The sequence below is a fragment of the Somniosus microcephalus genome, chromosome 1, assembly GCF_052327205.1.
Source record: "Somniosus microcephalus isolate GS21.2 chromosome 1, FLI_Smic_1.0, whole genome shotgun sequence".
Taxonomy (NCBI): domain Eukaryota; kingdom Metazoa; phylum Chordata; class Chondrichthyes; order Squaliformes; family Somniosidae; genus Somniosus; species Somniosus microcephalus.
Window position 1 is genome coordinate 103,171,768 of NC_140987.1, and position 12,914 is coordinate 103,184,681.

A 12,914-nucleotide genomic window follows, 5' to 3' on the forward strand; every position below is an offset into this window, starting at 1 on the left:
GCTGCCGTTCGATGAGGAGGAAGGGAACCGTCCGAATAACCCAAAGCCTATGAAGGGCAATGAATGTAAATATCAGACATGGCCAATGTAAATAAAAAAAGTTGTTTATTTTGCGAAATGTGCTTCCTTCCAAAATGACAAAGCAATGGCTACAGAAAGCAAAACTAACACTTAAGTGACTCGCACACCCGGGAGACTATCCAAAACATTACTAACATTCAGACCAGCATCCACGGCCTTGATTTCTACAAATAAGACGTCTCAGCTGCACCTTCTACTCTTTCCCCCTTGATGGTGATCTACTTCTCTTGCGAGATCGGCCCCGTTCCTCCCTGCAGCTCCTCTGTAATGGGACCCCAGCGGCTGCATCAAGGCTGGAGGAGGCCTGCTGGCTGTCGGAAAGCGCAGATGCCCCTGAGGGACGTCCTGGACGACCTCTGGCCTTGGAGGGCCCGGATGCTGACTGCTCCAACTGTGAATGGGTGGAAGCAGTCTGTCCTGCAGGTGGTGGCAGCTGCAGTGGCGACGTGCCAGCGGTGGCATCAGGAATGCTGACATTCTGAGAACAGACAGCAGCTCTCTGGTCGAACGACACACTGGCACTCGGACGAGGCAGCACCGCAGCATGCGCACCAATCGGCTGGTCCACAGATTGAGGCCCTGCTGTGGTGCTGCAAGGGCCCCGGGTAATCCCGCCTGATCCAGCGAGGGTGGCAGCAGTCATTGGTCGCGTGGCCTCAATATGCGTCTGCATGAGACCAGCGAGTGACTGCGTGGCAGCACTCAGCACTGGCGTGGCAGGTGCCAGTGCTTCGCTGAAGGCCGGGACAGTCCTTTCCACTGCTTCGGTCAAGCCCTGGACAGTCCTTTCCAGTGATGCCCCGAAGTCCTGGACAGTCCTTTCCAGTGCTGCCCCAAAGTCCTGCGCACTCTTTGCCTGTGCTACCCCGAGGTCCTGTGCACTCCTTGCCTGTGCTGCCCCGAAGTCTTGCACACTCCTTGCCAGTGTCTCGATGGATTCAGGCATCCTTGCCACTGCAGCCATGTGCTCAGTGTGCCTGAGCCGAGCCTGCGCGCTCATTTCTGCGAGGGAACGCACCTCTTCTGCGCTCTGTGCAGCAGTACTCGCGGCCTGACTCGCCCTCTGGGGAGACGGCCCCCGAGCTTCCCTACCCCCCTTGCGTTGCTGCAGCCCGCTGGTTCCTGGAACTGCTTCCTCCTCAGAGCATTCCCCCTCGCTCCCCTCCAGGGAAGTAGTCTCCCCAGTCTGCAGAGGGGCTGGCTCATCTGAGGGTGGCAGGGACGGTCCAGCTTCCTCCTGCTCATCTCCTCCGGAGTCAGTGGCAGTGGCAGCTTGAGGGCCCGGCTCCCAAGCTGGTGTTGCAGCATCTGAAAGCAGGGAGGTTGAAGAGTGGCTTTAGCGAAAGGACAGGGTGGCAGCAAGGGATGCATGAGTGCTGCAATGCTCTGACATGGGTCCAGAGTGAAAAAGCATGCTGGTGGGGGGAAGAAGTCGAAGGAGAGAGTTCAAAAAGGTGATGACCTTACCATTGCTGTGCACAATGGTGTCGGCAGCTCCAGTGGTGACAGGACCACTCATCCGGCCTCCAACAATCTGGTGGACTCGTTCCTCCAGGTCCGTCAGTGTCTGCAGCCGAGGAGGGCCTCCACCGGTACGATGCTGCTCCCTCCGGTTCCTGGCCAGCTTGGCCTGCAGGAGAAAGGACGGGAAGTGATGAAACATGCTGGCCTGAGCTGACATCACATGCCCTCCATGGTAGATTAGCCCTTCCATTATGCATTGAGCTGAATGTGCGTGTGTGTTTCCAAAAAGGGCCATGGGTGCTGGCTGACAGATGGCCATTGGGGCTTCGCGCACCCTCTGGCCATAATGTCAGGTGCAGATGGAGGGATGAAGAAGATGGCGAAAAAGGCACTCACCCTAACGACCCGAGTGAGGTCGTTGAACTTCTTCCTGCATTGCACAGGAGTCCTGGCCACCACGCTGGTTGAGGTGACTCTTTGACAAACTTCCCTCCAAGCCCTGCGGTACTCGTTCTGATGAGGCCTCCTGCCATTGTCGGGGTACAGCACAGCTCGCCGGCGCTCCACTGCGCCAACCAAAGCATCCAATGCCCCATCGGTAAAGCGCTCCGCTCTCTGCCTCACCCTCTCCATATGTTCAAAGTTTGGAACGCCACAGAAAGCACAGCGCCGATTTTGAGGCCTACAAGGCGCAGAGTGTGGCTGCTGCTCCTAATTGACCCGCCCCTTTAAGAGCTGGCCGGCGCCAGCATGTCTCTCGTAATCGATTATTGACAGCACCTGCGCTGCGCCTGGCCGCCGACATATTGAGTAGCGCCGCCGGGTTAGTGCCTTAAGACTCCCGTGCAGCGCCTGAATCAACGCCGCAATCACCTTTAGGGGCGCAGCAACCCAATATCGCTCGAGGTGGCGATAAGTTGCGCCTGGCGAAAAAATGTGTGCAGCGCCAATTCTAACACCCCAAACGGGGCTATACCCAATTCCCCCCCCCATGACTCTATTAGCGCCGGGCACTAAACTTTGCGCCTGGCCGATAATAGCGCCCCAAACGGGGCGATACTGAATTTCTCCACCTAAGAGTATTGAATATTATGGCAGCAGATTCTAGAGCTAGCTAGATATAACATTAATATTGCATTAACAAAATTAGACACAACTTCTTTGTTAATTTTTTTTTAATGTTTTGGGTTAGCTGTAAATTGAGAAGAGCAGTATTAGCTTGTCATCCCTTTTCTATGTTCCCAGCAGAGTAACCCATCTCCAAAATCATGCAATTTCTATAAAAGGAATCAACTCTGTTTGCTCACTGTTCAATCTGTTGGATCAGCCTAAATGCTAATACAATGTCCTAATCCTATTATTTTTAAAGAAATAACGCCCACAAGAAGGAATGAAGGTAAATTAGTTTAATAAAAAAGGCATGCTACTTCTTTTAAGTTCTACTGAGGTAACATATTCACTCTATGGAACTAATAATTACTTTTTAAAAGAAAAGTCACACTATTGTTTGGTGGTGGGTACCTTATCACTGCTACTCCATGAGAGCACATTTATACCGACAACAGCAACAACTTGCATTTATATTGCGCCTTTAACGTAGCAAAACTCTTTGTTTTACAGACAGAAGGAGAAAAGAATCACCAAGTGCGCATGGCTGTAGGAAATGGTATAAGGACTGACGTCTGGAAAGAATTTCTAGAGCGTTTTGGCAACATTAAGATGTGTGAGTTTTATGGTGCAACAGAAGGAAATATCTTCTTTATGAATTATACAGGCAAGTTGGGAGCTGTGGGACGCATCACTTCCTTACATAAGGTGAGTGAAAATTGAGTTCCTAGATATGAAAGCTGGAAATTTTCTGGATGACCTGGTTTAAGCTCTGCTTCTAAGCGTGACTGATGAATATTGATTATTTTGGGAGTAAATTTGATTGTAGTGGATACTTGACACAGCGAGTGACTTCTACTTTCCAGCTTTCTGGTGTGAAGACCTGGTCCCTGCTTAGCCACCAAAACGTTATTGCAAATATGACGATGGAGGGAATCTGTAATTTTCCAAACTAACTGGAGTTTCATTTATAAATAACAGCAGAAAATGCTGGAAACACTCAGCAGGTCAGGCAGCATCGTGGAGAGAGAAACAGAGTTAACGTTTCAGGTCTGGGACCCTTCATCAGAACTGGAAAAGGTTAGAGAAGTAACAGATTTTTAAGCAAGTGTGGGGTAGGGAAAGGGGGAAGGGGAGGAAAGAACAAAGGGGAGGTCTGCGGTAGGCTGGAAGGCAGGAGAGATTAAAAGACAAAAGGGATGATGGTGCAAGGCAAAAGGAGATGGTAATGGGACAAGTTAAGAAACAAAAGATGACTCTAGATGAGGTGTAAATGGCAATGGCAGCATCACCTACAGCTGCCATGTGAGAGAAAAAAAAGAGAATAAAGAAAAAAAAAGAAAATAAATATAGGGGCCGAGGTTATAGTTTGAAATTGTTGAACTCGATGTTGAGTCCAGAAGGCTATAAAGTGCCTAATCGAAAGATGAGGTGTTGTTCCTTGAGCTTACGTTGAGCTTCGTTGGAACAGTGCAAGAGGCCGAGGACAGAGAGGTCAGAGTGGGAGTGGAGCAGAGAATTAAAGTGACAGGCAACCGGAAGCTCGGGGTCACACTTACGGACTGAACGGAGGTGTTCCGCAAAGCAGTCACCCAATCAACGTTTGGTCTCCCCAATGTAGAGGAGACCGCATCGTGAGCAGCAAATACAGTTTACTAAATTGCAAGAAGTACAAGTAAATCGCTGTTTCACCTGGAAGGAGTGTTTGGGGCCCTTGACAGTGGGAAGGGAGGAGGTAAAAAGGCAGGTGTTGCATCTCCTGCGCTTGCACAGGAAGGTGCCAGGGGAAGGGGTGTTGGGGGTGATAGAGGAGTGGACTAGGGTGTCGCGGAGGGAGCGGTCCCTTCGGAATGCTGAAAGGGGGGGAGGGAATGATGTGTTTGGTGGTGGGATCACACTGGAGGTGGCGGAAATGGCGGAGGATGATCCGTTTAATGTGTTGGAATTTCATTTATCCAGGTCACCCATTGGTGAGTTATTCCTTATGTCTGTTTGCTTGTTGCTGTTTATTTATGTGCTTCTGTGTTTTTATGGAGATTGGCTATATTACAAGTGATGTAGAGCTAAAAAAGAAACTAATTATTGCAGCTAGAGAAACTAGAAGCGAGGAATTAAATTTCAATTATGATATTTCCAAATATAAAACAGAAAATAGTCATTAGCTTTGCTTTTAGTCAGTATAAGATTATGCATTTTGTTCCAATTTTTTTGAAAAATCATTATATAAAATTTGTGTTTTCTACCCTTTCAGACTATTTGCTACTCGCTTATTTGTGCACGAGAACAAAAGTAGTAGTATTTATACAGCACCGTATCATATTCCAACATGCTTCATGTATAATAAGTTACTTTTTGAGATGTAATCACTACTGTTGTGTCGGCAAGAGGCAGCTGGATAGGGTGAAAAAAGCCACTGAAAGCATGACACGAGCAATCACCAAGGGGATTTTAGGTCCCAGCCAGATCCTGCAGGGAGGAGAGTAAACATTTATGGCTGATTCAAAATTAGAAGCCAGTAGTGTTTCTTTCCAGCCTGAGAATTGCTCTCAGGAGATAATAAAGTAAAATGTACATTGAGGTAGTCAACTGATTGTTCTGCTTAGTTTAATTTAGTCAGAAAAACCATTATGAATGAAACTGCCTTAAATTGTACTGATTAAATACATTTTATTCTGTTATAAGTGCCAGTAGAAGAGGGCTGGAACTTGAAGCAGTGGGAAAATTTGCTTACCAGGAAGATTGGATTGACACTGCTGAGGACAGCATGGGGACATGACTTCCTTGAGCATGTAGTTTTGACAATGGCATGGATTGACTGTCAACCTGAAAAAACATTAAGGTCACTGGAGAGCAGTGGCAGGATAGGAGAGAGTTACTGATGAGATGCAAGAAATAAAAGTAACTCAGACAATCTGATCATTCATTGTCTGGTGTAGTAGTGAGATAATTAAATTTTGTCTTTAATACAGGAAGTATTCTCTTCAGCAATTAGTTGTACTGTCAATTATTTAACATCTCTGGATAATTTGTTTCATTTAAGCAGCAAATTATTTATTGAGGTCTGACAGCAATTTTACTTATTTATTCATGTCCAGGCACATTGTGTATGGGTTGGTATTATTGCCTGTAGTCACAAATTGTATTTTAAAAGCCAGAATTTGCTGGCATAATAACAGTGAGTTTAATGCGGACACCTTGATGAGGACGAGATACCCTGTGGGTTGTGAATTGCCACAAACTGCTGGATGACTGCGCCACGCTGCTGTTAGCCTTGCGAAAATGGCAGCTCACCGTTGACTGCCCATGAGTTTCAATCGTTTGCTGCATTTGTGCATTAATTAAGAATTAAACTCACCGCAGAAAGTTAGGTCTGGTACTTAACATCGAAAGGATCCTTTTAATGACAAGATTTTTGTCCCTGCAATGCCAATCAACCTCTCCAGCCCAGAGAGTGAACAATTGAAACTGAAGTCTCATTGCTCCAGGTAGTAAATTGTTCTAGGAGATTTTCAAAATTTTAAGTTTAACATTTTTAATTTTCTTAATTTTCCTTTCTGCCTTTTTCTCTCTCTCTCTCTCTCTCTCTCTCTCTTAATCCAATCTTTCTGTCTATCTCTATTTCTCTTTTTGGACTGGATTTGACTCTAATTCACCCTATTTCCTTCTCCATCATTCCTCTATTTCTTTCTCTATTTTAACTGCCTTCATGTCCGCTTTCCATCGGGCGGAGAATTAAAGTGGCAGGCGAAATTCTCCGCTCCACTCCCACTCTGACCTCTCCGTCCTCGGCCTCTTGCACTGTTCCAACGAAGCTCAACATAAGCTCGAGGAACAGCACCTCATCTTTCGATTAGGCACTTTACAGCCTTCTGGACTCAACATCGAGTTCAACAGTTTCAGACAATAACTTCTGCCCCTATTTTTCTTTCACATGTTGATGATTCTGCCATTCCCATTTATACCTCATCTAGCCTCATCTTTTGTTTCTTAACTTGTCTCATTACCATCTCCTTTTGCCTCTCACCGTCATACCTTTTGTCATTTACTCTCTCCTGCCTTCCGTCCTATCACAGACCTTCCCTTTTGTTCTTTCCTCCCCTTCCCTGTCCCTGCACGTGCTTAAAAATCTGTTACATCTCTAACTTTTTCCAGTTCTGACGAAGGGTCATCAACCTGAAACGTTGGGCTGGATTTTTTCCAACCTTGGCGGGTCCGTGGCGGGCGACGTCCGTGGCGTGTGGGGACCCTGCATCTGTCTAGATCCCAGCCTCCAACATGATTTTCCATTGATGGGGCTTGTTAAGCCCGCCCTGCAAGGTTTCCAGCCAATTAATAGGAAGCGGGTCTGATGACGTCATTTGATGATGCGTCATCTGCCGGTTTCCTTAAAGGGACCATAGCCACATTCATTTTGACAGTTGTGCTGTCCGTGTTCTGCAGCATTGAGGTGCTGCAAACACTGATGAGCACTGCACAAAGGTGCATGGCTGCACCCAGGCTCTTCCATTATTCCCTCCATATGCTTATGGAGGGAGTCACCGCACGCAGGGAGGTTCTCTTTCCATCCCATGGGCAGAAGACACCTCCCCAGGACACCAATGCAGCCTGGTTGCACATTGCACAGGAGGGCACAAGCAGAGATGTTGTCAGGAGGACCAGGCTGCAGTGGCACAAGCCTTTCAATGATCACAGTAGATCACGAAACATTACTGCAAAGCCACACTCAACCTCATCCTCCTGTGCCACTCATCACATCCACATTGTCAAGTATTGAAATCTTTATTGTCAACACTTTGCCTTCTTGGACAGATTTGTGTGCACCTTTAGAAGTGTCTTAGTGAGTTCCAGTGAATAGTGAGACATAACGGTACCCCCCGCAATGGTGATGAATGCGAAAGGAATGGCTTGGGCATTGTAGGGATGCTTTATGGTGTTGGTGTGGGGTGGTGCCAACCTGGTGCATCATGTGGCAGCCAGGGTATACAGCGTCAAGTGAAGTAAATCTGGACATGGTGAGGTCATCGCTGGCTTCCTGGGCAGCAATGTGCACGGGTGCTGATGCGGAGAAGGTTTGTGTGCATGTTGGTACTGCTGGTGTGCCCGTTGATGCTGGTGTTGGAACTGATCGTGTTGGGATTCTGAGGACCAAGGTGAGATTTTTTTCAAGGGCACCAATGCTGATGGAATAGATGGCAGGTGAGGTTGAGATGACAGAAGCGATCTGTCAATGGTGAGAGAGGTTGTTCCAAGCAGGTGATATTGGATAGAGAGTTTGCTCCAAACACTTGCAAGCTGCATAAAGCTCAATCTGTCTTCCAAATGCAGTAAGCAACAGCTTCTAACCTTGGAAAGTGAAGACCTATGAAATGGGAGCTTTCATCGAACATTTGCAGCTGTCGGGTTAGTAAATCATTCCATGCTGACACAACACCCGACCTATTTACCTGACATGATTCCCCGTGTGCCGGGAAACTCGTGGAAAAGCTGGTAAAATGGTAATTACATGGTAAAATCCAGCTTAACTACCTTTTAACAAGCTTTTAACTATCTAAATTGGCTGACCCACCGCTTGGTGTCAGGTCTGTTCAGGAATGACAGACCCGACACTTGGGAAACTGACACGGTGGCGGGTTGACAGTGGGATACCGACCCGCTGTCAATCTTTCTGATTTTGACAGTGGACCCGCACTCTGGCTGTTAACTTTGTTTCTCTCTCCACAGATGCTGCATGACCACCTGAGCATTTCCAGCATTTTCTGTTTTTATTTCAGATTTATTGCATTCCGCAATATTTTTCTTTTGTGTTTTGTCCTAGAAATTACTGTTGGCAATACTAATGGACAAACACTTTCATACGAGGTTCCTTTGGTCGTTATTTTAACTCAATTATTACCCTAAATTGACCACACCCTCACAAATCTCTCCCTGTCAAAGACTTCTGCCGATTTCCTTCACAAAACAAAAGTCTACAGTTCCCCTACCATCATACAAACCCCAAGAAAGAAAAGGTATACGCACAAATAAACTCAGAACTCTGTGTGCACAAGCTGTATTTACATTGCAGAACAACATATTCTTCAAAAAGTGCCAAAAATTCCAATCACCCTATCTATGACTTAACATCATGCTTTTCATGCCAAAGCAAACTGTACTATGAAATTACACAAATGACATTTTGCTAAGTAGTTGGAAGCTACTTTAAGGTATAAATCCAACTGGGACAAAGTGAAATGTTAAGACGTTGGATAGTCTGGGGATATTTTAAGCTTCCTTTTTCACCCTTTTATTGTTAGCAAAGAGTTGACTTAACACAGCCGTACACTATTGGCTTCATGGAGCTTTAAGCAACTGAGGGTCCAATTGCAGTATATCGATTTGCTGTGCCACTAGGCCTTTATGTTAACTTTGATTTTTTAAACTTAAGCTGAAAGCAGTGCTGTGGCTTGAAAATAATTTTTCAAATGTGAAACCTGGTACAGTTGAGTCAACTGATGGCAAGAGAATAATGTTGCATATTTTGTTCTTCCACTCGCCCTGGGGATGACTCGAGCATTGTGTCTGATGATAGGGAATTATAAAGAGGTTATTGTTCACAGCTGTCTGCTTCTATTCGTGCTATGCTTCCTGTTTTTGGCTTGGAACTGTAGTTAAGACAAATATTCTTTTCAGAGAAGACTTTACAACACATTAGAGTCGATTTTAACTCAGAGCAGGCAGGGGTGGAGGAGGGAGGGAAACCCTACAGAGAGTTCAGCCTGTGGCACAGGCCATTTTAACTCCCAAGCCTCAGTTAAATACTTCACCACTGTCTCCTGCCCATAGGAAATGGGAGTGACATCAGGGCCAGTGGGCGGGACCAGAATTTGGGTAGGATGGCGTGAAGCTAATGCCTGGGAGCCCAGTCCCATTTAGGGGTGTCCAGAAACTGGACCGGCTGGTGGAGAAACAGTCTAGGGCAGGGGGAAAGAGAGAGAGACGGAGCAGGGAGAGGTGCAAAACTATGGTGAACAGACTCGAGGCAGAGGATTTGAGCTCGTGGGGGGAAGAGTGTGACAGTGGATTGGGGGTCAGGGAGAAGGACAGGGAGATGGGACTGGGGGGTTGGAGGATGGGGACTTGGGGGAGAGAGGAAGAGTGGGGAATAGGGGTCAGGGAATGAAGGCTCAGGGGAGAAAGGGAAACTGGGGACTGGGGGTCGGAGGATGAGGCTCGGGTGGAGAGGCCAAAGAATGTAGTGCATGTGAAGCCCAGTATTTCCTGTCGAGCCAGGAGCAACAGTAACAACATGGTTAGTGGGAGTGGCGCCAAGAGAGGAGCAGCCTTTAGGGGTGAATGAAACCTGGGGACTTTACTTTAAGTAAACAGTGAAAGATTGTTTCAACTGGTGGACGAATGAGGGACAAGGGAACGGAAACCAAGGATCTTCACTGGAAAAACCAAGGTGGAAGGAAGAAGGAAGGTTCTTGATTGGATGGCTATTAGACCATGGAATGCTTCACCACAAGTGGCTATTGAGGCAGGAACTAGAACATCATTTAAAAGGGATGGGATAAGTATTTGAAAAAGAGGAATATAAAGGAACTGGGGAGGGGGGGGTGGGAAATGGGGTTACAGGAGGGAGCACCAGCCCTCGCACAGGCACTGGGAGTTGAATGGCCTCCTCCTGTGCTGTAATTTCTGTCATTCTATGAAAACTCTCCTCTATTGAGACTGAACCCAGGGAGTCGTTCAGAAATGTTGGTGCTGAGCTGATTCAGGACGATGTGCCTTGTGAGAAGTGCCCCAAACACCGAGATTGCTGCCCTTTATGCAATCTCTTGGTTTGATTCAGGTCAATCTATGCCGGCTGGTATTGACATGGGAAGTCCAAGTGCAGATTGGCTCTGACTGAGGTTCCCAATTCATCAGTTGTCGGGAAAATGCTGGAATCCATTATTAAGGATGTAACTAGCAGGATAGATAAAGGGGAACCAGTGGATGTAGTATATTTGGATTTCTGAAACACATTCGATAAGGTGCCATATAAAAGGTTGTTACGCAAGATAAGGGCTCATGGGGTTGGGGGTAATATATTAGCATGGTTAACTGACAGAAAACAGAGAGTCGGGATAAACAGGTCATTTTCAAGTTGGCAGGTTGTAACGAGTGGGGTGCCGCAAGGATCAGTACTTGGGCCTCAGCTATTTACAATCTATATTAATGACTTGGATGAAGGGATCGAATGTAATGTATCCAAGTTTGCTGATGGTATAAAGCTAGGTGGGAAAGTAAGCTGTGAGGAGGACACAAAGAGCCTGCAAAGGGATATAGACAGGTAAGTGAGTGGGCAATAAGGTGGCAGATGGCGTATCAAGTGGGGAATTGTGAGTTTATTCACTTTGGTAGGAAGAATAGAATATTTTTTAAATGGTGAGAAACTATTAAATGTTGGTGTTCAGAGAGCTTTAGGTGTCCTCGTACAGGAAACACAGAGAGTTGGCATGCACGTACAGCAAGCAATTAAGAAGGCAAATGGCTGTTGGCCTTTATTGCAAGGGGTTGGAGTACAAGAGTAAGGAAGTCTTGTGATGTTCAATGTTCAAATTGCTCATAAGGCAAAATCCATGAACAATATGCTATCAGAAAGCAATAAAAAAAATTATTTAGCAAAGGAAGTGTTTCTCATAAGCGCTAGCGATTCAGGGTGTACATAATCAGTCACAGGAAACTCTGCACAGGTAGTAAATGGACACATTATTAGCAAATAAACAGAAACAAAATTACGGTTTCTTACAACATGTTAACACCGTTTAGCAATACGGAATTGGCAAAACTTAAATGAACATTTTAAACTTCATATTACATATAGAATCAATATTGATTTGAGGAAACAAAATATGATTCCTTACTTGTAGGACTACTGCTTACATGCCTAGTCACATCATAGTAAAAGAACGAACAACTATAGGGATGTAGAATGTGGGACATAGATGGTCATAATATATTCTCAACAGGGCAGGTGCTCATTAAAGATTCGTTATGGGAATTAATGGCTTCAGATCTATAACCATCATATATGGGGAAGTAAATGTTCACTTTCAGCTCCCCCAGTGGATCAAACGTCATCTCTTTAACCTGCCCAGCTTGGGAACAGTTGGAAAGCAAGTTTCAGAAGTGATATTTAAAGGGATCTTCACCTCCAAATAAAGCACTGAATATTGTTGTATTGTTACAGAATATAAATTGTGATTTTTAATGATACTAGTACATGGTTGAAAAGAGAATGGCCTGGCTAATTGCCTGAGGAGTATGATTCGTAATAACAATTGGTTCCTTGGTAAGAAGATAGCAAACTGAATATTTCAGATATTGAATTACCCACAGGTGGTCATTTTAAATCATACATCGGAGTCGGGGGGAAGGTGGAGGGGAGTGGGGAGGTTTATTGCTGCTGATAGCTCAGTAGACCACATGATATATTCACACTAAAAATCTAACACCAAAAATTAGCATAAAATGAACACTCCTGAGCACTCAACGATTATGTTGATAATTTATCAATATTACTATTTCCTCTTTCAAATAGGTATGGGAAATTTAGATCCCTTAAATCAAAATTTCCCAATACTGATAACTTTAAGCAAATAGGGCTTAACATGGTATGGATATTGATTATCTTGATGGCAGGTTTCCGATGGCTGTAAGTGCAACTGAAAGCAACACCCCTCCCCCAGCTCGAAGAATTTTGTGGCCATTTTCTTTGGATTCACTATCATCTTAAGCAAAGTTGACTGGGTGATGTTTATTGGCTTGCTACTACCTCAGTGGCTAGAAAGCAATCGAGGTGTTTGCCCATCCATAAACAAGGGGCTGGATTTTCATTCAGGAGTCAGGTAGGAGGCGGGACTACAACTTTCGGGGTTGTAGTCCCGCCTCCATCGAGATGTGGCCAATCCATACAATTTTAACTTGATTGACCTTGTTGAGCCCGCCCAGTGGGCTCAGCAGGCCAATTAAGGGCCACCCGGCAACAGGTGACGTCACAGACTGAAATTTTATCTGTCAAGAGGTGTTGACAGATGAAATATCAGTGTTTCACAGCTGTTTGAAGCTGTCAAACACTGACAGTCTGAGTTCTAACCTGAGTCCTTCTCCACAGACTCAGTTAGAAATCTCTCCTCCACAGAAAGCTGCAGGCTGTTACTTTTGACAGTTCGCAGCCATTCTGCTTTCTGTGCCAGTGAGATGATGGACTCCCGAGACCTAAAGGAAGGAAGGCTGAA

The 12,914-nt window shown here is 45.7% G+C and overlaps 1 protein-coding gene across 1 annotated transcript in view; it reads left to right on the forward strand.

The window, feature by feature from the left end:
- Positions 1–12,914, forward strand: part of slc27a6 (solute carrier family 27 member 6) — a 119,437-nt gene that overhangs the window by 69,278 nt on the left and 37,245 nt on the right. Inside the window, exon 5 of the mRNA XM_085984431.1 lies at positions 3,166–3,360. Within this exon, the coding sequence (XP_085840557.1) occupies positions 3,166–3,360 (195 nt within the window). The remainder of the gene's footprint in view (positions 1–3,165; positions 3,361–12,914) is intronic.